This window comes from Apus apus, chromosome 7, assembly GCF_020740795.1.
Source record: "Apus apus isolate bApuApu2 chromosome 7, bApuApu2.pri.cur, whole genome shotgun sequence".
Lineage (NCBI taxonomy): Eukaryota > Metazoa > Chordata > Aves > Apodiformes > Apodidae > Apus > Apus apus.
Genome location: NC_067288.1, coordinates 7,069,254 through 7,093,868, shown reverse-complemented (window position 1 = coordinate 7,093,868; position 24,615 = coordinate 7,069,254). Strand labels below are relative to the sequence as shown.

Genomic DNA, 24,615 nt, shown 5'->3' with positions numbered 1-24,615 from the left:
CTGGCCAAGGCAGGGTTGGGAGAGGCCATGACAGACCCCGCGAGGGCAGAGGCAGATAGGCACCAATTCCACAGCATGAACAAAGCCTCTCCTGGCTCCCTTCCAGCTGCAGAGCACTGCACTGCCACAGTTTATGCAGCCAGCAGGGGTGAGGCCTCACTTGCACCCCTTCCCTCTCCCAGACCCACTGTCCCACCTCCATCCCTGCCCGTGGACAACTCCTGATGTGGATGCTGAGCCTCACAGCACCCTGCCTGTCACCCAAGGAGACGGGCAACGGGTGTGGGTCAACTAGCAGGTCTCTTAAGCATCCTTTCTCCATCTCCTATGTGCATGGCCCCAAGCTCTCCCCACACAGCATCTGGGGGCACACAGTGCAGCCCCACACCCCCCCAGCAGTGCCCACGGAGGAGGCAAACTCCCTTCTGAACTGTCACAAGGAAACCATGCAGCCAGATTCACATAGCAAGTGTCTCTTCAGCGGGTTTGCCCCCATATATAGGTGGCATCTACTGAATATTTACATGCCTTAGCAATAGCATACTGGAAACTGTGCCACGCGTGACTTGATGGTGCTGAACTAATGCGTACATGGTCCATGTACCCTCTAAGTACAAAGTTCCTCCTGTCCAGCCACAGGTGGATCCCATTTTCAGGCATGACTGGTAACCTCCTGCGGCTCCTGGAGGGCACATGGCTTCAGCATCTGCCCAGTTTGCTCACAGAGCTGCCGGATCCAGGAGGAAGGTTTGGTGCTAGTCTGCTGTGGGATGCTCAGGGTGGCAGAGTCCAGGCCAGGTGCTTCAGCCAAGCTCCAACCCTCAGGCCAAGGGCTGGGGTGCCCACTGCTCCATGCCCATGGGTGATTGCAGGCTTGGGCATCAGGCAGCGGCTTGAAAAAGCTCTGCTATGTGCCTTCCTCTCATGGCAGGTGAAGATGTGCTGCACAGCACCCTTGGGGCATCCAAAATGCATTTTGTGGGCAGTTGAGCAGCTCTGGAGGGGCTGTGGTCAGTGAGAGGATGTCCCCTGGGTGCACCTCTCACTGGGGCTGGCATGCCCACTCCTCCCTGGCTGACATGGAGGAGCCAAGGAGCTGGGAGTCCTGTCAGGCTTCTCCCTGTGCAACTGAGTTCTGGCCGGCAGGGAGAGGGCTTCCTGCCCCTCCAGACAAGCATGTCCAAATCCCAAAATGCCCAGAGAGTTTGTGTTTTCACCCTGTAGTTATAGAGCCCACTGGGAGCTACTGTCAGCTCCTGGCTCCTCCTCAAGCAGGTACTGGCTACCAAACAGACCCTGCTCCAGTGGGCAGGTACCTGCACACATCCCTTCCACAGGCACCTGCTCCATGCATGGGCCTGGAGCTTCCTTACTTAAGGAAGTCCAGCTTTTAGTCCAGCTGACATTCCTCCTCTCTGACTGGGGGAGAGAAGCTGCTCTGTCCCAGTCATCGTCACCAAGAACATGCTCCATCAATAAATAACCTTCTTCTCAGCCCATGTTGCTCCTGGGCTTGGGTCAGCACGTGAGCGGGAGGTCCAAGTTGTCCCATGTTGTGGCTCTTCTGCTGCCCTTGAGGTTTTGTTCTGAGGCTTCACTGTACAATGAGAAGACCAGCCGCCCGGATTTCATTACTGAGTTCAAGTGAAGTGGCTTTGCTTTGCACATGGGGCTCCTCTGGGAATGGGGAGGGATGGGGACCAGACCTGGGGGGAGCAAAGGATCATTCTTCACCGGCTGACTCCTGGAGAAGGCGATGGATGTCCTGGAAGGAGGGACGATCTTTAGTGTCCCGTCTCCAGCAGCTGAGCATTAGCTTATAGACTGAATCAGGGCAAAGTGCAGGCTGGGGAAGGTAGGTCTTCAAAACAAAAGGCAAAGATGACAAAAGGAGAGAGTTACTGCCATGGAAACAAAAACAAACATAAAAAAAGCAAACCATTCCTGGGGAACCCCATTTCTCCATGAACCTGGGTGAGGGGCTGTGTGTCCAGGGCTGTGGGGACCCCCACATGCCACAGTGGGAGGGCTGGGAACATCTGCTCATATCTTCCAGCCTGGCTAAAGGCTGGTGAGGGGTCAACAGGCAAGTGGTGCCTTTGACTGCTTGAAGTGCAGAGTTTGCCAAGCCGGGCCCATCACCAGGACTCGTTCCCCCAAAACACCCCAGAGCCAAGCTCCCTGTCTGGTGATCTTAAAGCCCTTTCCCAGATCTCCCAGTGTCCCAGGAGCACTGTTGCCTGTCCTGTCCCATCCTGTGCCATCCCATCCCATGCCATCCCTACCTGCCGGCCCTGATCCCGGAAAAACTCGCCAGTGTTTTCGATGACCTGCTCGTCGGACAGCTGGGAGTAGGGCTGCTCCCGGCAGAGCGTGAAGGTCTCCCACAGTGTCACACCGAATGCCCACACGTCACTGGCTGTTGTGAACTTGCCCTGGCCAAGGGAGCAGAGCAGGGTCAGGCACAGGCATCACCCCATCCTGCTCCATAAGCTCTGCATGCCCAGGGTTCAAAACCTCTTTCTGGATGCTTCAAATCTGGGGCCAGAGGGGGCTTGTTTCCACAGACCTGCTCTTTGCCTGGGGCCAGAGCCTGGCAAGCTCTGGGTCCAGTTTGCAGTGACTGCTCTGAGAGCTGGGGCTTGGTAAGAACTGGGTCTTACATAGATAAAAACTAGCCCTGCTCCCTCTGCCAGGTCTGACCACAGCCAGGAGAGGATGTCAAACAACCTGCTCAAAGGCCAGGCGCCAGAACACCAAAGATCTCCATACTCGCCCCATCCCACTTTGAGAAGGTGCTGCTACTCCTGCCTTTCTCCGCTCCCATGATTGCATGCTTCACCCCAAAGCTGGGTTCCAGGGAGGATGGACTTCTCCATTCCTTCTGTACCCCCAGCCTGAGGAAAGAGGCTATGTCCAGCCCCAGGGCCCTGTCAGCATCCACCAGAGGACCCCCGCCCACGCATACCAGCAGGATGCTCTCCCAGGACATCCAGCGGATGGGGAGCACTGCCCGCCCCTGGATGCGGTAGTAGTCCCCGCTGTAGAGATTCCTGCTCATGCCAAAGTCAGCTATCTTGATGGTGTAGTGCTTCCCCACCAGGCAGTTGCGTGTGGCCAGGTCTCGGTGCACAAAGTTGAGGGAGGAGAGGTACTTCATGCCAGAGGCAATCTGGGTGGCCATGAACCGCAGGTCGCTGCAGATCACAGAATCACAGAACTTTGGGAGTTGGAAGGGACCTTAAAGATCATCGAGTTCCAATTCCCTTGCATGGGCAGGGACACTTTCCACTAGAACAGGCTGCTCAGAGCCCCATCCAACCTGCCCTTGAACACTTCCAGGGATGGAGCCCCCACAACATCCCTGGGCAGCCTGTTCCAGTGTCTCACCACCCTTACACTGAAGAATTTACACCTGATCTCTAACATAAATCTCTCTTCTTTCAGCTTAAAACCATCACCCCTTGTCCTCTCACTGCAAGCTCTTGTAAAAAGTCCCTCCCCAGCTTTCCTGTAGGCTCCCTTCAGGTACTGGAAGGCAACTATGAGGTCCCCCTGGATCCTTCTCTTTTTCAGACTGAACAATCCCAACTCCCTCAGCCTGTCCTCATAAGAGAGGTGCTTCAGCCTTTGGATCACTTTCGTGGCCCTTCTCTGGGCACATTCCAACAGGTCCACATCTTTCTTGTGCTGGGGGTACCACAGTTGGACGCAGTATTCTAGGTGAGGTCTCACCAGGGCAGAGTTACCTCTCTCCATCTGCTGGCCACACTTCTTTTGATACAGCCCAGGATGCAGTTGGCCTTCTGGGCTGCAACTGCACATTGGTGGCTCATGTCCAGCTTTTGATCCACTAGTACCCCCAGGTCTTTTTCCACAGGGCTGCTCTCAAGTGGGACCTCCCCCATCTTGTGTTCAAGTCTTGGGTTACAGGGGGGGCGGGACAAGGGAAGACTGAGGCTCTGGGCAGGATGGCAGCCAGAGGGCCATGACCCTGAGCAGGGCACCCAGCATGCACACAGGGTGCCTAGAGCAGGCAGCCCTGCCCACCCCTGCCCATGTTACCTGACAGTGGGTGTGTGGCCAGTGAGGGGGCTGCCTGCCTGCTGGCGGGACAGGAACTGGTTGAGGTCTCCATTCTCCATGTACTCAGTGATCATGCACAGTGGGTCATCCGTGATGCACACTGCCAGGAGCCGGATGATGTTGGGGTCCTTCAGCCGTGACATGATCTTGATTTCCTTCAGAAAATCATTCCTTTCCAGAACAGAAACCACATGGATTGGATAGACAGACCCAGAGGGCCAAGGAGGTGTACACAGAGCGTGCCACCCGCCTGCCCAAGCCTTGCAGGTACCCATGGGTCCCCTCCCCTGGGAATGGTGGCCATGACGGGGAGCTTGGGGCTGATCCACACATGGCTGTGGGGTGGACTCAGCTGGTAGTGCTAGGGAGACGTTTGGGACCAGCAAGGACGGCAGCTCAGCATCTCCAGATAGCTTGGACACGTGGTCCTCAAGGCTGCACTGAGCACTTGGTGGCCCAAAGCAGGGGATGCTTTCCAGGCATCCCAGCTCTCCTGGGGAGTTCAGTGCAGAGGGCAATGATGCCAGGACATGTATGGTCCTTGGCTCTTTACCTGGCATTCTTGTTGGCATCCGCTCGCAGCATCTTCACAGCCACCAGCATGGGGCAGTTGGAGCTGGTGTCCAAGCCCTCCAGGGCAAAGTCCTTGTCCATGAACTTCTCCATGCCCTCCACTTCACAGAGGTGAACCTGGAGGAGGACAATAGACAGCCCTTACCTCTGCCAACCAACAGCCTCCGCCAGTCCCTGCAAACCCAGAAGAGCTTTGCCAGAGCCCTGCTTGGAGCAGGTCTGGCTCACACTCACCTCCCCAAACTGGCCTTCCCCCAGCTTCTCCTTGAAGGTCAGCAGCTTCCTGGGGAACTCTTCAACAGCCACGTCCTTGCCGGAGAGCAGATCCATGGTGAGGGCTGGCACCGAGTAGGTGTTGCCACCCGTCACGCCCTGCAGGTTCACGATGTCGGCCTCAGCATAGTGGGGGACACCCTCAGGGACACTGGCCTGGGGTGGCTTCACAGGGCCACTGCAGCCTGTGGGGAACACAGCAGGACCAGCCCTGACAAGGGTGTCCTGTCTGCACCCTCTGCTCCCCAGTATCTACTCATGCTCCAGCCTCTGGCTTCTCCATCCCCATCCTTCCCAGAGCCCCCACACTCCCCTGGCATGGCCAGGCTCCTGCAGACACTGAAGGCTGCCACCCTCCTTCCCCATCACCAACTGACCCAGCCCAGGCACCAGATGAGCAGGGATCAGAGCCTGACCTCCAGGTCACCGTGGAAGGGAGGCTGGAGCATCCCAAGAATGGTGGTGGGGACACAGCTCAGCCTGGCATGCACATGGGTGATTGCTCTCAGTCCCAGGCTCAGTGTGACCTTCGAGCTGGATGTGCAGGAGTTCAAGCAACATCCCCCCCCCACACCCCTTTGTGACAAAATGTTGAGAGCTTGGTCAAAAGCCGTGTCTGTGCTGGGCTGGGTGCATGGTGGCCAGCTCTCAGCACACAGGGGGTCCCAGCTCTCACCTGTGTCCTCCTCCCCTGGGGTGAACTCGGGTAGCTTGCGGATCAGGCGGGAGGGCTCCTGGTAGTCGGGTCCCAGGGGGAATATGCGGTCGTAGGTGGAGCTGGACTCCTGCTCACTGGAGGACGAGGAGTGGTTGTGGTTGAACATGCTGGATTCACTGGGCAGGGAAAGGCTGACGGTCATCTCGTCATCCAGCATCCTCCGCGATGCCTGTGAGAGGGGGCAAGGGAGGAGAGAGCTGGGGCAGGAGGTCTCCACAGCACCAGTGGGATGGGGGTCTCCTCTACACCGTGGCACTTTGGCTGTGTCCAGCCACAAGTCTCTCTCTCCGGTGCCCTGTCCCAGGACTGCAGCACCCGCTTGGGGAAGACATTTGTCCTCCTGTAACCCCCTTCTATTGTGTGCTTCTGTGCAGAAGAGTTTGGCTTCATCACCTCTGTGATTGCCCTCAGTTAGCCAGGGGATGCAGTGAGACCCTTCAGGCTCCTCTTCCCGAGCCAGCTTCAAGACAGAGAGATGGAGAAGCAGGCAGCTCCTAAAGTCACCACCCTGCTCAGCTAAATCCCCTTGCTTGGGAGATGGGTGCAAATCACAACCTTCCCAAGGAGAAGAAGGGAGCATAAGCTCCTACACAGACTCCGCTTTTCCCACACTGAGATCCCAGGAGAACCAGCCTTGCACAAGTCCACCACCCTGGGAAAACTCACCAGCCACCCCACCCTTGCCCACCTTCTCCAGCATCTTCTGCCAGAACTGCCGCCACAGTATGATGACAATGATGGCCACCAAGATGAAGATGATTGCCACCAGGCACCCGATCAGGATGCGTGTGTTGCTGTCGTCTACCTTGAGTGTAGGGTCTAGCAGGAGAAGAGGACAGCAAGAGCCAGTGACACTGGTGCATGGGGAGAGTCCTTGCCCCTATCCTCCATCAGATGGGGCAGAAAACCCCCAGAGCATCTCCCCACCCAGCTCAGTGTGACGTGCTTCTCTGTGCCTTACCATAAGTGGTGGGGACCACGGACACCTCTGGAGGGACCAGAGAGTTGTTGTACATGGCTGCATCTGGCAAGAGGAAAGAGGAGAGCATCAGGGTGGGAGGTGTGGGGCCACACTCCCTCCTTGAAACCCTCCCCCCAGGAGGGTCTGATCCCCACAAGGCTCATGGCAGCAGGTACCTGACTGGAAGGTGATCTCACTGAACATCATCCAGGTGTCAGCAAAGTAGTACTGGCACTTGATGGCATTGGCCATGCGGTGGAGCAGGGGCACGGTGACAAAGCGGGCACTGGGGTTCACGTCATCCAGCACCAGCACCGAGGAAACTACACTGGGCTCCCACTCGCTGGTCTCAGCACGGAAGTAACACTGCACCTCCTTGAAGATCTTCACCCCTTTGGCAAACATGTTGTTGCAGTGGACCTGTGGGGCAGCCTGTCAGTGCGGCCATGGCAGAAGACGGGGACAGGGGACGGGATGGGGGGCACGCAGACCTTCATGGCGGTGAAGTTCCTGATGCGGTCGAACTCGAAGGTGATCTCCACGTAGCCACCAGCCGTGCTCTCGTTGCGCCAGCCCACGTAGTCATATCCTGGCCAGACGTGGTACTCGTGGGTCTGCGTGAAGTCGTCCAGCCCCGACACCCCGTCCGTCAGCTGGCCCAGGCCCTCCGTCATGCTGGCGTGTGCGAGGGGGAAAGGGAGCGTGACTCTCACCAACCCCACAAACCTGCCGCCACTCAGCACCCCCTGAGCAGCTCCTCACAGCCCCTGGGAAATTCAGGAGGGGGTTTGGCTCCCTCTTAAAAAGGCTAAGGGATGTTCAACACGCAGTTAGCATAAATCCAGGAGAAGGGCTGGGAGTGCATTCCTCATCACGCTATCCCTATCACCACGTGCAGCCTCCCAGAGCTGGTCGTGTTCCCCACTTCAGGGAAACCCCAAGTATTTGTTCTGCTGAGAGTCAGCACATCAGCCTGCAAATGCAGGGAAGAAACAAAGAAACACCCCCATCTCCTCCTCCCATGGCACCCACAATGTGTGCAAGCCCACCCAGTCCTCACCTGTACCCAAATGCCCCATCATACACCGAGTCGTTCAGGCAGATGACGGTGCCCCCAGGAAGGACAAGCTGCTGCCCAGCTGGTGCGTTGTAGGACACCAGCCCGTCTGCGGGGAGAGGAGGGTGAGTGGCTGCCCACAGCAGCACTGACAGACAGCCCCTCAGCTGAGCTTTGGGGGCACAGGAAGGGCACAGGACCAAAGCACCCACCCAGCCAGACGCAGCCGTACAGCTCCACGCGCAGGCAGACGTTCATGGAGTGGTAAGTGACAGGGATGAAGCGGACAAAACGTGCGATGAGGGGTGGCTCCAGGTCCCTCAGGACGATGTCGTAAGGGTTAGTGTTTCCATCCAGCACCTGGCGAAAGAGAAGCACAATGGTGTAGGCACTGCCTACACCCCAGCCACCACCCAACTCAGCCCCTGCCCACCTGCTCACCTGCTTCCCATGCCGGTTCCTCCAGGAGATCCAGCGAGTGCCATCACGGCTATAGTTGATCTTATACATGGGTGCAAACTCATTGCCATGGCCCCCAGCGTGGCGACCCTGGGTGCCCACCAGAGTGATGAAGTGGAGTGCATGCAGGTCGATCTGCAGGAACTCCTTCAGGTCATCAGGCTCCACTGGGCTCGCAGGGCACCAGGCGCCATCACCATCCTCTGAGTCCAGCCTGCAAACCCAGAGCAAAGGAGCCGTTTGCAAGTGGCCAAAGCCAGGCCCGTGCCCCTGTTTTGCCTTTCCCAACCTTGCCACAGCAAGGACCCCACACTCACCGTCCATACTTGGCAGCTGTGGAGTGGGACCACTGGCTGGAGGCTGAGATGTCCTCTTCAGGGATGTGCCCGCCTGACATTCCCAAGGGGTACCGGCACACCGCTGCAATGAGACCGGTGGGGTGCTGAGCAGGCATCCCTCCTCACCTCCCCATCCAAGGGAGAACACAGCTGGCACACGGCATGGTACTACTGGGGCTGGGGCACACCCGCAGCACCGCGGGCACTGCAGCACTTGCCATCCCTCTGCCTCACAGAGCAGGGAGACTGAGGACAAAGCACGATGTCCTGCACAGGCTGATGCCTGCCCGGGTAAATGGAGCTCCTGGCCAGAAGTAGGAGAGCGAGCCCGTGGGCTAGTGCAGCTGCCCCACACTCCTCATCCTGGGGGCACCTGCAGAACCACTTGCAGCAATGGGCTCCTGGCCGTACGATGCCACTGCTCCCCCACCTGCCCAGGGGAACAAGTGACACAGGCGGGCACCTGCCCTCCCTGCCAGCTCCGCAGCTCCCGCCACCAGCCTTGCTCCCGCCCTGGCTGCGAGTGGAAAAGTACCCAGGGTGGCAGGCAGGCTGCGTCCCCGCGTGGGAGCCGGCTCCCCCAGCACCACATCCACGCCGCTTCCCAGGAGTTATTTTTTCACACCCAGCTGCCAAGGGAGCTGCTGAAAGGCTGGTTTGTCTGCCTGTGTTTACCGTCTGGCCGCCGGCTCCAGCCCATGGTGCTCGCTCCACACGCTGCCCCGAGCAGACGCCGCACTGAGGCGGCAGGGCCCAGGTGAGGAGGCAGTGCTGGGATCACCTCCTGCCCACACAGCCTCCAGCTCACCCGGCAAGGAGCCCATGGTGCTTCCCGGCAGCCAGCTCTCATCCCTTGTTCCCCATGCCACAGGGACCATCTCCTGCATCTCAACAGAGAGATGGGCGCATCTTCAGCATGAGCATGGGGACAGTGAGGAGCATCTCTTGTCTCCACCTCTCCTGCTTGTGCTGCTCTGCAGAGTACAGCTCCCACTGAATTCCCATTTAATTCTTGCTGACCGTGCAGCCAGCCCAGCTCTTTTACCCTAGGTAATAACCATCTTGGCCAGGCAAAGCCAACACTGCCAGCCCTGGATGGCTGCAGAAGGAACAGGATTTCTTCCCTAAGCACCGTGCAACCTCCAGACCCAGCAAACTTCCCATAGATGGAAGCAGCCTTTGAAGGGACCTGTTACAGGGATGCTCTGGAAAAAAACGTAAGGCACTGGAGGCATCTGGGCTCTGTGTCCACTCCTAAGGCACAGGAGAGGGCTGAGTCCTGCAGAAATAACCATTTAAACACGCTTCCCTGGCTGACGTTGGGCACAGTGTTGTGGTTTCTGAGCAGAAGCCAGGCACCTAGTTAAGCTGCTTTACTAAAGCCAACCTTGGTTTGCTGTGAAACTGCCAAAGAAAGAACAATACCCCTGTGCCTTGCCTTCTGCACACCACTGCCCCAAAGCTCAATGAGCCCCTAGTGGAGAAGGGCTCCCCTCAGAGTCCAGAACTTCAGCTGCAGCACCTTACCAGGTCCCCAACACCCCAGTGGTGCTGGACAGGTGCCCATGGCACACAGAGGATGCTTCCTGGGTCACTGGTGATTGCTGAGCTATATGCAGGACAGCAAAATGCCAGGCAGGCACAGGCTTGAGGGCCATCACACACTGCTCCCAGGGAAAGCCTCAGAGATAGTGGAGATGATGTGAGCCCAAGCTCAGACACCCAAGCTCTTGCAGCCACCTGGTCCCTATCTCACTTACCTGGGTTGACCTGGGCTCTTGCAGCCTGCATGACAAGCAGAAGCAGTGGCAGCAGCAGCAGGGCTGGTCTGGGGGTGGCCAGCATGTCAGCAGTCCTGTAGAGACAGAGCCAGGACTTGTCATGCAGAGGCAGATCAGCCCCACAGAAATGCTGGTCCTGCTTGGAGCAACCAGCTAAGGACAGGAGGGCATCCCCTGCACCAGACCCCACAACCCCACCTCAGCCTTGCAGGGGGAGCAGAGCCCCAAGCCTCACATCTGTCCTAGTGGTCAAAGGGGTCCTGGTGTCCCATCTGCTCTGCTGTGACCCCCCAGGAGCCACAGCATCATACTGCCACACCAATGCAGCCACATGGGCAGGTGATGTGGCCCTTCTGTGTCTCTGGAGCTAGTGGTGTGAAATACCCACAAGGCCCACAGGAAGGTCCTAGGGCTCTGCCGTGCAGCTCCACCAATGGGCACCAAGGATCTGGCTGGGCCACCTGCCCTTGGATGGCTTTGAGAGCAAGACATTCCACAACCTCATCATAAACCAGAATAATAGCACATTGCTGCACAAGGTTTCCCTGCCTTCTGGCTCAGGAGAGATAATAGTAGATAATCGCCCAAGATTCACAGCGTATTTGTTGTGACAGCTGCCTATGGCAGAGCAGATCTCAGGGACATGGGTGACACAGAAGGGTGTGACAGAGGGCACAGGAGACAGCTTGTGCCCTCTGCCTCTGGGGGAATATGGGACAGGGTTAGAGGGGGTCTGGGGGTGCTGGCAATGGGGCTTGGGCTTCAGCAAGGGGAGAAAAAAGGCTGGTGCTGGGCGTGGGGTCCTCAAAGCAAGGCGTGGTATGAGGGGATCCCCCCGGCCCCAGGGAGTGCCTGCCCTCTGAGCCAGTGCTGCCACCACAGGCGTTTTGCAGCCATCACCCTGGCTTTGGCTCACCCTCAGTTGCCAAGGAACCCTTGGAGCTCAAGCAGCTCCTGCTGCACCCACACACCTTGGGCAGCTACCATGGGGCATGACACAATGCTGGGGGACACACCGGGGATGTCCCTAAACATCACCAGCCCCGTTCCAGGATCCCCGGGCTCCCCCTTCCCTTATTTGTTAAGAGGACATTCATCCTCCTGGGACAGCTCTCCACACAAGAACTAGATTCACATTACTCCTCTTTTTATTAAAAAAGCATTTTACACGCACATTAACCTTTGCAGGAACAACTTACTAACCCAAGGGTTAAAGGGACCAGAGCTCCTGGCTGCGTTTGACACCCAGGGTAAATCCAAGCAGAGTTCTCTGTACCAGAGCTGGCTGGGCTGGCCCAGCAGGTCCCCGAGCTGGCCCAGAGCCAGTGACACCACAGGTGGGTGCCTGGTCGTGTCCCTGCACCTACCCCACACCAGGACCTGCAGCCTTGTCCCCACCACCAAGAGAAAGCCAAAGCCCACCCTGAACCAGCTGCCACCTGGCAGCTGCCCCCCTTCATGCAGAGCCCAGCTGGATCCAGCCCTGCTCACTGCCAGGATGAGGGTTTGGCACAACAGGAGCAAAGAAGACTTGCTGTGACCACATCAGCACCCAAGGGGGGGTGCAAAGCCCCAGGACCTGCCTTCCACACCCTCCCAGAAGCTCCCCACACCAAGGGGTGGGCTGCTGGGCTGCCCAGGGGTCTGATAAACACCACAAGCTCTGAAGAAGGTACAACTGAACACTTAGAGTTAGGGTGATTTTTTTTCTCTTTGTTTTCTTTTGTTGTTGTTGTTTGGTTTTTTTTTTGGAAAAGCACATATTGGGCTGCTTTTTCTTTTATTCCCAGCTGGGAAAGTTTAGTTGGTTGCAACTAATTCAGCTGCAACTGGGAATTTCAGCTGCATGGCTGCGAGGCACACACGAGGCTCCTGTGTTTGATGACGGTCAGTTTCCCCAGCATTAAAATCTCAATTTCCTTCTGCATTCCAAAAAACATCCAGGAATATTTTTATCCCACTGTTCTTTCAGGCTGAGTGAACTCTTTAAGCATCAGGATACCAGATGCCATAACGTCCCAGGGCAAATGCATTTACATTGAGTCTAATACAGGGAAACGATCCCCGCGCAGCCGTGGTGAAGTGCCTGTTGCTCCTCAGGGAAGCAGGGCTGGTGGGGGACAGGGGGTAGCCAGTGACTCAGGCAATGAGGCTGGGGGCTAAGGGACACAGGGTGAAACTGGCTGAGCAATATTGGCAGCCCAGCTGGAAATAATTTTTGTTCCACCAACCCTGCAAAAGGGATGGCTTTGCAACTTTTTGTCTGAAAATGTTTGCTGAAAATTTTCAATCGCTGGAAATTTTTAGTGCAGAGAGGTTTTTGGAGCTCCTCCCTGGCATCGCCTGGGCTCAGGAGCTTCCATTGGTCTCTGCTTTGCTTTTTTTTTCTTCCCTTTTTCTTTCCCCCCCTCCTTATTCTACTGAATTCAACAAAGAAAATTAGTGGGGGAAAAAAAATATCTCCACAGCTGTTTAGAGACAAACCCCACCTGAGCCATGGTCCCTCTTACTCCCCAGTCAGTGCTGGCTGGTGAAGCCCCCAGAGCCCTTCCCAGGTGGACATTCTCACTGACACCAGAGGAGCATTATCCATTGGGATGGGGCTGGATGGCCTTAGCCTGCATCCCCTGTGCACCCCAGGTCCTGGATGTGGGTCTCCCAGGGCTCCCGCGGCAGCACATTCCTACTGGGATGGAGGGCCGGTGGGAGGACATGCTGAGGCTACTCTGGAGGCAATGTCTCTGAGAGACTCCCCGTGGCCCTGGAGCATGACCCAAGGCATGCAGTGTTTGGGTAAGGGGGCTCAGGACCCCCTCCCCAGCTGGCACTACAGCCCCCAGCATGCCGAGCCGCCGGCGCAGGCTCGGCGGGAGCGCAGCGCAGTGCAGCATGCCGGGATCCGTAGTCCTCCTCCCCTCCAAAAATGCCATTTTAGACCTTCTCTGGGCTGGATGCAGCCCCATTTTCTGCAGCAGCAAGCACCTCCCCAGCCATGGCTGGCCAGCTCAGTTGGGTCATTGCAGCCGTACAGGGTGCTAGGAGTGGCCGGCGCATCCCCATGGCTGCCAGCCACCCTGGAGAGACCTGCCAGCAGCACAGCCTGTGGCCGTGGGGCCTGGGGACACAGTCCAGGGGGTGCTGCACCCCCCAAGCACTGCCAGACAGCTGAACACTTGCCACCCGCCTCCCTGCTCCGTGCCACAGGGCACAGTGTCATCCTGCCACGGCGCAGGGCTGGGAAGCCACAAGCAAGTCCCCAGCACCAGGATGGGAAGCAGGATGCTCAGGAGCACCAGACGGTTGTCTCCATGTCCCCTCCCCAGGGTAACCAGGTCCTAGCTGGGGGACCCTGGGGATAGCAGGGCCTCTCTGGCTGGCCAAACACCACCGCCGGCTCTGCCAACACACACACAGGCGGGAGCTGAGGTGGGACACCAGGAAACACTGGCCTGGCTCTAGGAACGAGAGAAAATGCTGGCGGCTGGGGGAAAAAATAGAAAGAAGGGAGCAAATGTCACCTCCCTGAATAGGGACACTGCCCTGCTGCTGCCCCAGCCCCTTCCCAGGCAGACCAGCACCCCTCTGCCCAGGCTCTGCCGCAGAGCACGGCTCACCCCACATCCCCCCAAAATCCTGAAGCTGGGGGGGGCCCCAACGTCCCTCCACGCACCCGAGAGCGACTCACCCGAGCGGAGCGGTGCCGGGCGGGCTCCTCGCCCCTCACCGGGGGAGCCAGGCGAGGAGCAAACTTTCCCGGGCTGATGCAAGATGCCTCTGGGAGCGCGTTCACATTCTGCAGATTCCTGGGAGCCGGCCAGAAATCCCACAATCCTACATCTTGCACATTTGGTTTCAATTAGGGAGCAGAGAAGGGGAGCCAGTCACCAATCCAAGCTGGCAGAGGTTATTTTCCTCGGCCCGAGGGAATGTGTGCAAGGCTGTAATTTACAGCAAAACCCATTCATAGCGCGAGAGGAAAAAATAAAAAAAATCAAAAAAATCCCCGTAGCTGGTGAAGGAACTTAAAGCAATAGGCAGCATTTTGCTTTCCAGCCCTTGCCCCCACGGCCACAGGATGGCACAAGTGTCTGGGACCCTCCTCCCACCCCACGAAGTGCCGGGGCCAGGTAGGACACCCTCAAAACGGAGGTGATGGAGGCACTTCCCGAGTCCCCTTTGCTGGCCCAGAGGGTCCCGCATGGGCTGCCCTGCTCCGGGCCCTTGGTGGAAGGGTGTTGGGCTCCTGTGGGGACATGTGTGGCCAGGACACCCGCTGGAGAGACAACCTGCTCCAGCTCCCCTGGTTTTACTTCATTTCCACCAGGCACCAGGCTGGCACTACAGCCACCGACCACGGCAGGGAGAAAACACTAATCGGCTCACGTTAATTTTAACGCAACAGCTAAAAATGCAATTAAAAAACCCCGACAAATGAATATGCTTTCAGCCTAGTGTTTTGGCCGTATTTCACACCAGCAACCACACTGCTATGGGAGGCAGGCAGCACCCCAGCAGACCAGCAGCAGACCAGCAGATCCTGCCCTGTGGGGCACCCCAGGCTGGAGAATACCCCTGCCCAGGGTTGCCACCATGCTCCCAAACCCCATCCGTGCCAGACTCCCAGCCCATCTGCTCTCCAGACAAACAAAGCAAGTCCCCACCACCCAGCAGAATGCCAGAGACCTACTGGACACCCTCAGTGGCAGCAGCTGCAGAGCCAGCCCAGCCATGGGTGCAGCAAGAGCCCCAAGACGAGGCAGAGCACCACACCTACCCTGGGCTGGCAGGGAGGGCAGGCAAGAGCAGCTTGGTGCAGTGCCTGCTGCAGCAGTCTGCACCATGTCCCATCATGCCATCCCAAATCACCTGGCCACAGAAAGCCCTCACACAGGCTGCCCTGTGTGCACAAACACCAGCTTCACTCACCTCCTGCTACCTGGAATTGGCAGTCAAACAACTTGGAAGCAGCCAACACCACCACATTGCTCTGTCCCAGGACCTAATGCCAAGGTGTTGGTGGGCAAACAGAGCCAAAAAGCCAAAGCAAACCATCCCTCCTCCAGTGCCTAGGGAGGCAGGAGCAGTAAGACCCTCAAAGCTCACTGTGCAGTCTCTCACTCCTGCTCAGTGCTGGTCCCAGGCCCACAGCATCACTCCAAGGTGGGCCACACTGTGCTCCAGCTGCTGCTGCTCACCCCATGCTAAGGAGCGCCCACCTGCTCCCCAGAGAGCAGACATGTCCCTTCCCCACAGCAGTCGCTCCCAGGGCCCAGCAGAGCCAGTGGGCAGGGGGAGGTGGTAGTGCAGACCACCCACCCCACTCCACACTGTCTCTTCTCCTCTGCTGGCTCCCATCCCAGGCTGTGTCCCCTGGGACCTGCAGCTGCCAGCCTGCCTTGGCCACACGCAGCCTGGCTGGGCACATGGCAAGCCACCAGCAGGCACAGCCCCAGCTTCCCAGGCACACTGCCTAGGGAGTTGAGTGCTCACCTGAGCCCAGGATGCCCAACAGCCACCCAGGCACTCGTGAGACTTGGTGACTTCCCCTGGGGGGTGTGGTTTTGGACCTCATTCCCAGCCCTGCAAGGGAAAAATCCTCCCCCCAGGCCAGTGGGCAGCTGTGCCACCCCACTCCACCCCAGGAGATGCAGCAGGACTCAGGAGCAGCTGAGGTTAAGCAGTATCTCCCCTCCCAAGAAGGAGGGGAAGCAGCAGAGCTACTCTGCCCAAAAGCATAGGGACACCACCCCAGGACAGTGGGCTCTGAAAAGCCCTCCCTGGAAAAGCAAAGAGCACAGGATGCTGCTGGAGGGCAGTGACAGGCTGGTTTCACCAAGTGCTCCAGCAGCATTGCCCACTCACCTCTTCATACCTGCTCCAGGTTTGCCACTGCTGTCAGAAATTCAAGAGGAAAGCACAGCCCTCTGCTTCCTCCACGAATCCTGCAAAGCTCAGCAGGCCAGAGGACCTGCCTGCAAACCCCCTGGGGCGGCAACCTCCCACCCAGGGCAGCAATGCCTGCCATGCCAGGCAGAGCAGAGCACTCTGTGTGACAGAGCCAGACCTCTGCTCCGCGGGAAGAGCCTCTGCAGGAAGTCATTGTCACTAAAGCAACACCAGATGAGACAGGAGAGGGACTCAGAGTTTAATTGGGTGCTTCCAGTTGTGCAACATACAAAGGATGACCAAAAGGAAGGAATGGGCAATGACAAGAACCCTATTAAAAAAAATAGTCATGTAGATTTGAGAAAAATAAAAATTCAAGATTGACCCCAGGCCCGTACCATAAAAATCCTCTGCATGTACAATGACTATTACTATATACATGTTTAAAAATACATGCCCACAGCCTGGAGTGCAGAGAGCAACACCATAGCTGTGCTTCGTGGCAGGGGAATCCACAAAGTGTTTGGTTTTTAAATTAAAATATAAATAGAAGCATACAACATGCCAAAAACCGAGTGGGTTACATCCTCCTCTGCACAGGGCCAGAGCGAGCAGGATCATCCCCTACCAGTTATATCTATAAACCTTCATGTGTCCGAATTCCCAGCCTGCCAAGCAGGACAGGCAGCCCAGCCTGGGCACTGTGCTGCTGCTACATCCCATTCTTCACCAGCTCATGGATCCCATCCTCATCGATAATCAAGGGTGTGCGAAACTCTCGGTCCTTCACATATTTTTCCAGACCCTACAGGAGGATGAAGCAGCTGATTAGAAAAGCACCACGTGTCATCTGCTCTGCTGACCCGCTCACAGGTGGCTCTGGTCCCCTCCTATACTAGTGGCCTGGAGGACACTGCCTTGAAAAGCTCCATGGTAAATTCAAGTAACACTTTGTTACTTCCCGCTCTTCCCTGGCCAGGGCTCACATGTGCCCCACCAGCCCCCACACCTGTCTGGTTAACCTGCAAGGACACCTGAGCTCCAGTACTCACTTCTCCTCCATAGGAGATGAGGGGAGAAATTTCACACTGGATTGGCAGGTCGTTTGCATCCTTCAAGCTGAAGAAAGAAAGAAAGTCAGGAGGGTTAACCACATCACACCAGGGGACACGATGGGTCCCAGAGATCTCACAGACACCAGCGTGGGGGTGACCAGTGGCTGCTGGCCCACGCAGCCCCCGCCAGCACAGAGCTGCCCTGGGTTAGTCAAGCCTTGCGTGCTCTCCACGGAGGTGTGAGCTAAAGTTTAGATACCAGCAGGGGCTGAAAGGAAAGTTTTAGATGTAGCTTTAATGAGGAACTATGTGCCTTCTCACGTGTGCAACTACAGCAGTGCCCAAACCCCAGCCTGTGCCACAGCTCCACTGTATTTGATGCCACATGCAAGCCAGTCACCCATTCCTCCTCCTCTTGCGTCCTTGGGGTAGTGACAGATGCACTCACAGCAGCCTCCTGTTTAGCTGGTGCCAAGAGGTCTTTTTTTAAACACGCTCCTTGTTGAAAGCACAACCTGAGGACACAGGTTGAGCATGTCTGCTCCTCCTGCCTTTGCCTCTCAGATCAATTGTCTCAGCTCCTCTGTTCCGCACATAAGCCCAAGCTGGTGAGGACAACAGCAGCCCCAGGCCAGCACTGCTGGGCAGAAGTTCACATAGGGTCCCTCACCCCACTCCTGCTGCCACCAGCCTTTGTAGGACCCTCCAGATGCTCCCTGGATCCAGCCAGCACATAAGCATGGCCAAGGAGAGCTGGCAAGGAACCAAAGTGGCACTCTGGGCTGCCCCTTGACACTTGCTCGCCACGGCAACCAGGCAGGCATGGCAGGACATCACCTGTGATAACAATCCTGTCACCAAGCTTGAAGTTCGCCCTCCTATCACACACTTGCTCAGCCCCTGCCTGTCCCAGCTGTGAGCAAAGAAAACTCAACCATTCTAACCCAGCCCTTGTCCTTGTGTTTGCCTTAGAGTCAGAGTCACTCCAAGATAATAGTTTAAAGAAAAAAACAGGATTGGTATTAACTGGCAGTGAAGGACCAATGTAGGTTAAAGGACATCCTCTCTCCTACCTGCATCCTTTATTCTACATTAGAACTGTGATAGCCTAGTTATAAGCCTGAAAACACTTGGAATCTTGAGTTAAATACAGAGACTCCAGCCCACTGGAAGTACCAGAAGATACAACTCCTCCCAAAGGGGGTTAGATAACAAGCTTGCTTTGTCTGGAAGTCATTTACACTCCCCAGCTCTAAGCCCCAGTGGCCCAGAGATGCCCTGTACCTACAGAAGAACATGCTGCTATCGCAGAAGTTACTGTAACACTTCTGTCAACTTTCCCATTTACTTCTGTAAACTTCCCAGTGCTGAGCCAGGGGCTTTCCCTGGTGTCACAATCGGGATCTTCAGAACTCAAGAGCTGAAGTCACACAAAGCACAGCTGGCAGCTGCCTACGCCGAGATGTGCACATGCTACATCAAAGCCCACTTGAAATTGACTTCATTTTTTTAGTCCCATTTCAATCTGCCTGGATGCCTGGTGGAGCAACGGGAGATGGCAAGCAGGCTCCAGGATCAGCCAGGGTCTGTCCAGGCTGCACTGCTATGGTGTGACCAACAGGGGAATACCATCAAAGGGACAAGCCAGTGTGCCTCCCAACAGCATCCTGCCTGCGGGGGGGGACGACCTTTGGGGGCTGCGTGCACTCAGCTACCCACTGCCCTCTGCCACCAGCACAAGCCCCCTCCCCTGCCACCCACCTGCTGCCTCTGCAGAGAGGAGGCCAGGAGGGAGCAGACGCTGCCCCACCAGGGTGAGAAGAGGAACCCCGGGGTCCTGCAGCCAGGCATGCCCTGCTCCCAGCATGCGGCCCCGGCAGTGTTAGTCACACCAGGCTCCTGCTGCCCGGCCCGCAGCCACCGCAGCCCCGTTAGCCCCTGAGCACAGCCCCGCCACCGCCCCCGCTGCACGGCGCTATAGTTACTTGTCATTGACATCTGCTGGGGTGGCATCTGACCTTCCGTTTGGGACACTACGTGGGAATAAACAAGGGTTAGCAAGGGTGGGAAAGAACACAACAGGAGTCTGGGGTTTGCTGTTCTCCAAAGAGGGGTGCGGTGGGAGGTCTGTCGGTTGAGGGATGCTGTGAGCCCCAGCCTGGCTGCTGCACGGATCTGCTGGTGTGCTTGGGCTTTAGGGAGCCACCTCCTCCCTGCACTGGCAACCTTGGCTGTGCCATGGAGACCAGCAGGATTCGGTTCAGAGCATTGCATCAAGCAGGAAAGCTCCTGCAGACCAAGCAATTGGCCCTTCTGCAGCCACCACCCAGCCCGCACCTGGCTTTGCCCTGCGGGCCACCCAGAATAAGGGACCCACAGCTGGTCACTCCAGCAATGCTCATTTTCTGGAGTGCTGAAATGGAGAAGGGCTGGGTGCTTTATGCCCAGCAGAAGAAGGAGGCAGGAGTGCTGGGAGCAGCAACTCACCGAGGGATGGCAGGGATACGTGTGCCGTTTTCATCCACAAAGTGTCCCCCCGCATTGAGAACCCAGCAGTGGTGCAGGGACATCAACGCATGCCGGGCTGTGGTGGGGTTGTCCTTGCCATTCTGGCTGTCTGCATTCTTCAGGGGAGAAAACTCATCCTCACGGAGCACCTCGTACACCACAAACTTCCTGGAGGGGGGAACAGGGTGTGGGAGGGTCAGGTTTGGAAAACACAGCTACTCCCCATCATTTTGGCTTCTCCCCTGCCAGGCTGGCTGAGCCAGGGCAACAGCCCCCCTGGAGCTCCAACCCATTGGCTGTCCTCACAGCCACAAAGGAAGGAGAGGACCTGGGCTGTAGGCTCAGTAGATGTTCCTCCAGGTCAGGACAAGGGCTCAGCTGAGCAAGAGGCACACAGCAAGTTCCTTCTGCTGCTCATGTTCCTGCTCACCTCAGGGTACAGTCATCCACTGCTGCCAAACGGCACAGGAGCCAGCATCCTGCCCCAGCCCTGGGGCATCACCAGAGGGCACAGCCCTAGCACCCCAGCAGAGGCTCTCAGAGCTGTATGAGGGGAAGCCAGCAGCCTGCTCCCCGTAGGAAGAAAAGGACATACTTGGAAAACTGGAAGATGTCAAAGACGAACTTTTCCATTTTGATCCCATTGGGCTTCTCAGGTTGGATCAGCTGCCCTGTAGCAATGTCCACGTGTGGGATCTTCTTCTCAGCTACATGGTGCTGCAGCTGAGGTTCATAAGTGCTGCCATGGGCCAAGAAAGAGCTGTCACTCACTTGAGCAAGCCATGTCTCCATCCCCTCCCTGGCTCAGACTTTGCTGTGGCAGGACAGCTGCTCTGCCCCATCCCCCAGGCACAAGCTGCTCGTCCCCATGGCAGCCAGGAGAGGACAGCCCCACACACCTGCACTCTGGCATCAGCAGCCAGTGACGGACCCAGGAAACCTTATCTCAAGGAAGGGACCGTGCAGAAAGGCAGGGGTCAGACCACAGGTGCAGGGGCCAGACCCCATGGGCCTCATGCCAGCACACCTGCAAACAGCTGGAGGTCCAGCAGTAGAAAGCAAGGCAGCTGGTCAGCCTGCTCTGCTCAGCACTGGTGCTCCTCTCCTGGCACCCCAGCAGGCCCTTACTTGACTACATCCTTCAGGAAGGCAGTGGTGAAGTAGTGATTGGCAATGTTGCCTGCGTTGAAGAGCAGCCGTCCATCCGGGCCCCGTTTCTGGGCAGTGGCCAAGGAGATCTCGCTGTATTCCACCACCTGGTAGACACCATCCACTCTGCACACCACACCAACTGGCTCCGTGGGGTTCGTCTTCTCCACCACCTGCCCAAGGGAAGCGCTGTCAGGGAAAGACCCCCCCAAAGCCCTGTGTTTCTAATACACTCCCTTGGATCTAGTGGCTCTTGTGAAGGTGTTTTCCTGCACACAAATGCAGGGAGAGGGATGCTGAAACTCTCCTAGGTGCTTGTGGTGATGGTGACTGGAGGAGGATGAGATGGCACAGCTGGGTGACAGGGTGCCAGGCACTGGCAGGATTTGGCACCAAGCCCGTGTGGCAGGCAGAGGGCACAGATATTTTTAGCACCCAGCCTGCATAGGAACAGCCAGCTTGCCATACACGAGCAGGAGGCTGCTGGCTCAGCAGAGCCATCTTGCTATGCCTGACCTCCCTCCTCTACTTTGTGCCCCTCACACCTCCCTCTAGACATGAGAGCCCCCCCAGCAAACCCCTACCCATCACTTCCACCACAGCAGGGCAATGTGCTGAACAAAGGCTCTTTCCTTTCTGCACACCAGTGTTTATTTCCTCCTTCTCTTGCTCAGGCCAGGGGGAGGAACTGCTTTCCCTTTCCCAGCTCACTCTCTGAAAGCTTCAAGGGCAGCAAGCTCTCTCAGCTGTTTGCCCAAGCCGAGCCCAAAGCAAACAATCCCACAGCCCCTTTGGCTGTTAATCCAGCCCTGAATGAAGCTTTGGGCGTGCAATGTCCTACTCACCAGGCATAGGGCTGGGCTCAGCGTCAGCAGTATCCTGGTCTAGTGCCCATGACATCATAGCTGGGGACAGCTGGCAGCCTGCAGCAGGGATTCTGGCTGCCCGTGCTTCCCACAGCCACCAGGACAGCAGCTGCCCAGCATCCAGGTGGGGACTGGGCAGCCCCAAGGGGCTCCCTGGCAGCTCTGGGTCCCTGGGGCTGTCAGTGCCACATCCCTGTGCAAGGCAGGAGGAGGGCAGTGGCAGGCAGGGGTCAGGGACCCCTCACATCCCCCAGTATTCCAGACCTGAGGGGCAGGTGGGACTCTGGCAGCACGTGCTAGTCCACCAGTGAGGTCCTAGTGCTTAGCTATCTCTCCTGGCTGTGGCAAGGCAGCGAAGGAAGAGTGAAGAGTCAGAGAAGCCAGGCGAGGAGCAGGACAGACCCCACTCTGCTGCAGGAAAGCAGTGCCTTCTGCCCCCAAAACCATACCTTGGCCCCACAATCCGCTCCTTTCTCCAAGCAGAACCCGATGAACCTGGGGTCAGCCACCTTCACCAGAATGTTGTCCACGCAGTAGACGTGGACACTCTGCACACCCCTCCGTTCCATGTCCTCCACAATGCCATGCACCCCCAGGGCCCGGTAGAGGCCCCCATTGCCATCTGTGGAGGGAACAAAATGTTGGGGCGGCAGCAACACTCAGCTACCCCATCAGCCACCCACGCCCATCCTCAATCCCCTGGGAGCTTGGCTGGCTGGTCACCAGCTCAGCCATACCCCACCCTGGTCCTCCCCGCCAAGACAGACACCTCCCCAGCCTGCGTCACCCAGGGGCCACGTCACTGCAAGACCTCCCTGCGTGGCTCCAGCTCCAAAAGCTTATCCTCAGCACCACATCTTGCCCCCAGGCAACCCTCCTGCCAGCTCCCAGCCACTGACCTGGCGCCATGGCAATCTTGCCCTTTTCCTCCAGCAAGATTTTCCCATCAAACCCCAGGGCAGGCAGCATGCCCTGCTGGAAGAAAATGACGTTTTCCTTCTTCAAGCCAAAATAGTGATGCTTCAGGAAGAACTCCTTAGTGGATTCCATAGTCCGGCCGCTCGTCATGATGTACCTATCACAGCGCAGGTGCCACCCAATGAACAGGAAGGAGTGGCAGGTCTCATACCCCTCATCCCAAACGTGAGGGACTGCTTCAGAGCACGACACGCTGGACAGGCTTCTTCCCCCTTCAAACATTTGGACAGCTCTGACCCGCTGCAGTCCCACCTCTTTGGCAAGCCAAGGAATGGCTTCAGCCCTCCTTGCAACACACATCTCCAAAACTCTACCACACCCTGTGCAGCAGAGCAGACACCCAGCTGCAGCAGCCAGCTCCCCCGGCCACACCAACCTCCTGCTCATAGCCCTGCAGCCCCTCGCCTGTGTGGCTCCCATCCCATGCAGCAGGTTGGCCACAGGTGACATTACACATGTTCCCAAGGGCCGTAGAATTTAGCAAGATGATATGGGACCCACCAGTGTCACCCTCTGGGTGTTAACTCCAAGAGGCTATAGCCACAGCTGCGACACTGGTGTCAAAAGGGTCCCTGCCAACCTTGGCTGCCAAGGGGGTCTGCACCAACCCCCTTGGTCCTCAGCCTGCTGACACCAAGGGGTCCCGTGCCAACCCACAGACCTTGACCCGCCAAGTCCAACCAACAGAGCTATGACCCAGCCAACACCAATGGAACACCGCCAGCCCAGGAGCCCTGAGCCCACCAACACCAGCTGTGTTGGTACCAACGCCAGCCCACAGGACCCGGACCCACCAACACCATCAGGGCCCTGCCACGACCATCCAAGCCACGAGCCTCACCGCAGCGGGCGCTCACCAGGGGATGTGACAGGCTCTGCCGTGCTGCTCCTCTGCCAGCTGCTGCAGCCGCCGCAGCCGCTGGGCCTGGAGATGGAAGAGGGTCTTTCGCGAGGGCAGCCCCACGTCGCACATGCCCTTGGGGTAGGGGACGCCGAGGCGGGTGCCCTGCCCGCCGGCCAGCAGCAGCACGGCCACGCGGCTCCCGGCGATCTCCGCCAGTCCTGCGCGGGGAGAACACGCTCACAGACCCGGGCCCCGCCGCCCCGGCCCCGCCCCGGGCCCCGCCGCCCCCCGCACCTACCGCGGCTCTCCCAGCGCGGCAGCAGCCCGCGGTCGCGGCAGGCGCTGCCCAGCACGTCCCGCGGCACCGGCTCCATCCGCACGTCCAGCCCCGCCGGCACCGACCCGCCCCCGTCCCCGCGGGCGCGGCGGAAGAAGCGGTTGATCTCGGCCACGTCCATGTCACGCAGCTCGGCCGCCAGCGCCCGGCGGGCAGCGCTGCCCAGCTCGGGCCAGAAGCGCAGCACATGGCCCTGCCCGCCCGCCGCCAGCCGCCGCTCCAGCTCCGCCGCCGCCGCCTCCATCCCGCCCGCTCCGGGGCCGCCGCGCCCCCGCCGCGCTTTTATACCCCCTGGCCGTGGTGGCGCCGCCAATGGCAGGCGGCGGCGGCACGTCCCGCGCTCTCACTGGCTGCGGGGCCGCGACGTCACCTCGGCGGCTGCGCCCGGTGCCACGTGGTGCCCCCGCCGCCCGCCCAATGGGCACCGGCGGGGAAGAGCGTCAGCCCGCCCCCTCCCCGCCGCGCAGCCAATCGGAGCGGCGGGGGCGCGCGCGCGCGCGGGCCACTGCCATGGCAACGGCCGCCACGTCAGCGCGGAGCGGGGCCCGGCGCAGCCCCCCCCGGGCCGGGGCGGGGACCCCGGGACAGCGGCCGCGGCGGGGAGAAAACCCGGAGGCGCCGGAACGGCGGGCGCAGGAGGAGCCCCCGGGGCAGCCCCGGCTCCAGCATCAGGGGAGCGCGGGGGGGGGGGGGGGGGAACCAGCGCGGGCCCCGCCAGGCTCCGGGCCCCGGCCAGGCCACGCGCG

General features: G+C 58.4%; 2 protein-coding genes across 4 annotated transcripts; both read right to left on the bottom strand.

Moving 5' to 3' along the window:
* Positions 1-517: 517 nt before the first annotated feature.
* DDR2 (discoidin domain receptor tyrosine kinase 2) lies at positions 518-14,032 on the bottom strand. The gene is made up of 17 exons (XM_051625617.1): positions 13,932-14,032; positions 10,226-10,320; positions 8,445-8,547; positions 8,110-8,341; positions 7,881-8,028; positions 7,672-7,777; positions 7,103-7,286; positions 6,788-7,031; positions 6,612-6,674; positions 6,339-6,469; positions 5,609-5,819; positions 4,894-5,117; positions 4,640-4,776; positions 4,066-4,257; positions 2,969-3,197; positions 2,286-2,435; positions 518-1,861 (listed from the first exon to the last, which is right to left on the bottom strand). Exons 2-17 carry the CDS (start codon positions 10,308-10,310, stop codon positions 1,724-1,726), a joined length of 2,577 nt encoding a protein of 858 aa, XP_051481577.1. The 5' UTR covers positions 10,311-10,320; positions 13,932-14,032; the 3' UTR covers positions 518-1,723.
* A 2,345-nt stretch (positions 14,033-16,377) lies between these two features.
* Positions 16,378-24,121, bottom strand: UAP1 (UDP-N-acetylglucosamine pyrophosphorylase 1). Of its 3 annotated transcripts, none has more exons than XM_051625375.1 (10): positions 23,831-24,121; positions 23,546-23,750; positions 22,610-22,785; positions 22,160-22,332; positions 20,824-21,017; positions 20,291-20,434; positions 19,675-19,863; positions 19,173-19,220; positions 17,185-17,251; positions 16,378-16,937 (listed from the first exon to the last, which is right to left on the bottom strand). In XM_051625375.1, the coding sequence occupies exons 1-10, from the start codon at positions 24,111-24,113 to the stop codon at positions 16,845-16,847; spliced, it is 1,572 nt and encodes a 523-aa protein (XP_051481335.1). In that variant the 5' UTR covers positions 24,114-24,121; the 3' UTR covers positions 16,378-16,844. The 3 variants fall into 3 exon arrangements, with proteins under 3 accessions (XP_051481335.1, XP_051481336.1, XP_051481337.1); XM_051625376.1 differs by having other exon boundaries at positions 19,206-19,220; XM_051625377.1 differs by lacking the exon at positions 19,173-19,220.
* Between the last annotated feature and the right edge of the window lie 494 nt (positions 24,122-24,615).

What these genes read in the sequence shown, in the direction of transcription:
- UAP1 (XM_051625375.1), bottom strand. Translation starts at nt 24,113, where the DNA reads ATGGAGGCGGCGGCGGCGGAGCTGGAGCGGCGGCTGGCGGCGGGCGGG. An exon ending in CCAGCAGATGTCAATGACAA is followed by an intron (nt 17,252 to 19,172) that starts GTAACTATAGCG and finishes TTCTTTCTTCAG; the next exon opens with CTTGAAGGATGCAAACGACC. An exon ending in TCATCTCCTATGGAGGAGAA is followed by an intron (nt 16,938 to 17,184) that starts GTGAGTACTGGA and finishes ATCCTCCTGTAG; the next exon opens with GGTCTGGAAAAATATGTGAA.
- DDR2 (XM_051625617.1), bottom strand. Translation starts at nt 10,310, where the DNA reads ATGCTGGCCACCCCCAGACCAGCCCTGCTGCTGCTGCCACTGCTTCTG. An exon ending in GGCCACACACCCACTGTCAG is followed by an intron (nt 3,198 to 4,065) that starts GTAACATGGGCA and finishes TGTGATCTGCAG; the next exon opens with CGACCTGCGGTTCATGGCCA. An exon ending in TCCGGGATCAGGGCCGGCAG is followed by an intron (nt 1,862 to 2,285) that starts GTAGGGATGGCA and finishes TTTGTTTTGAAG; the next exon opens with ACCTACCTTCCCCAGCCTGC.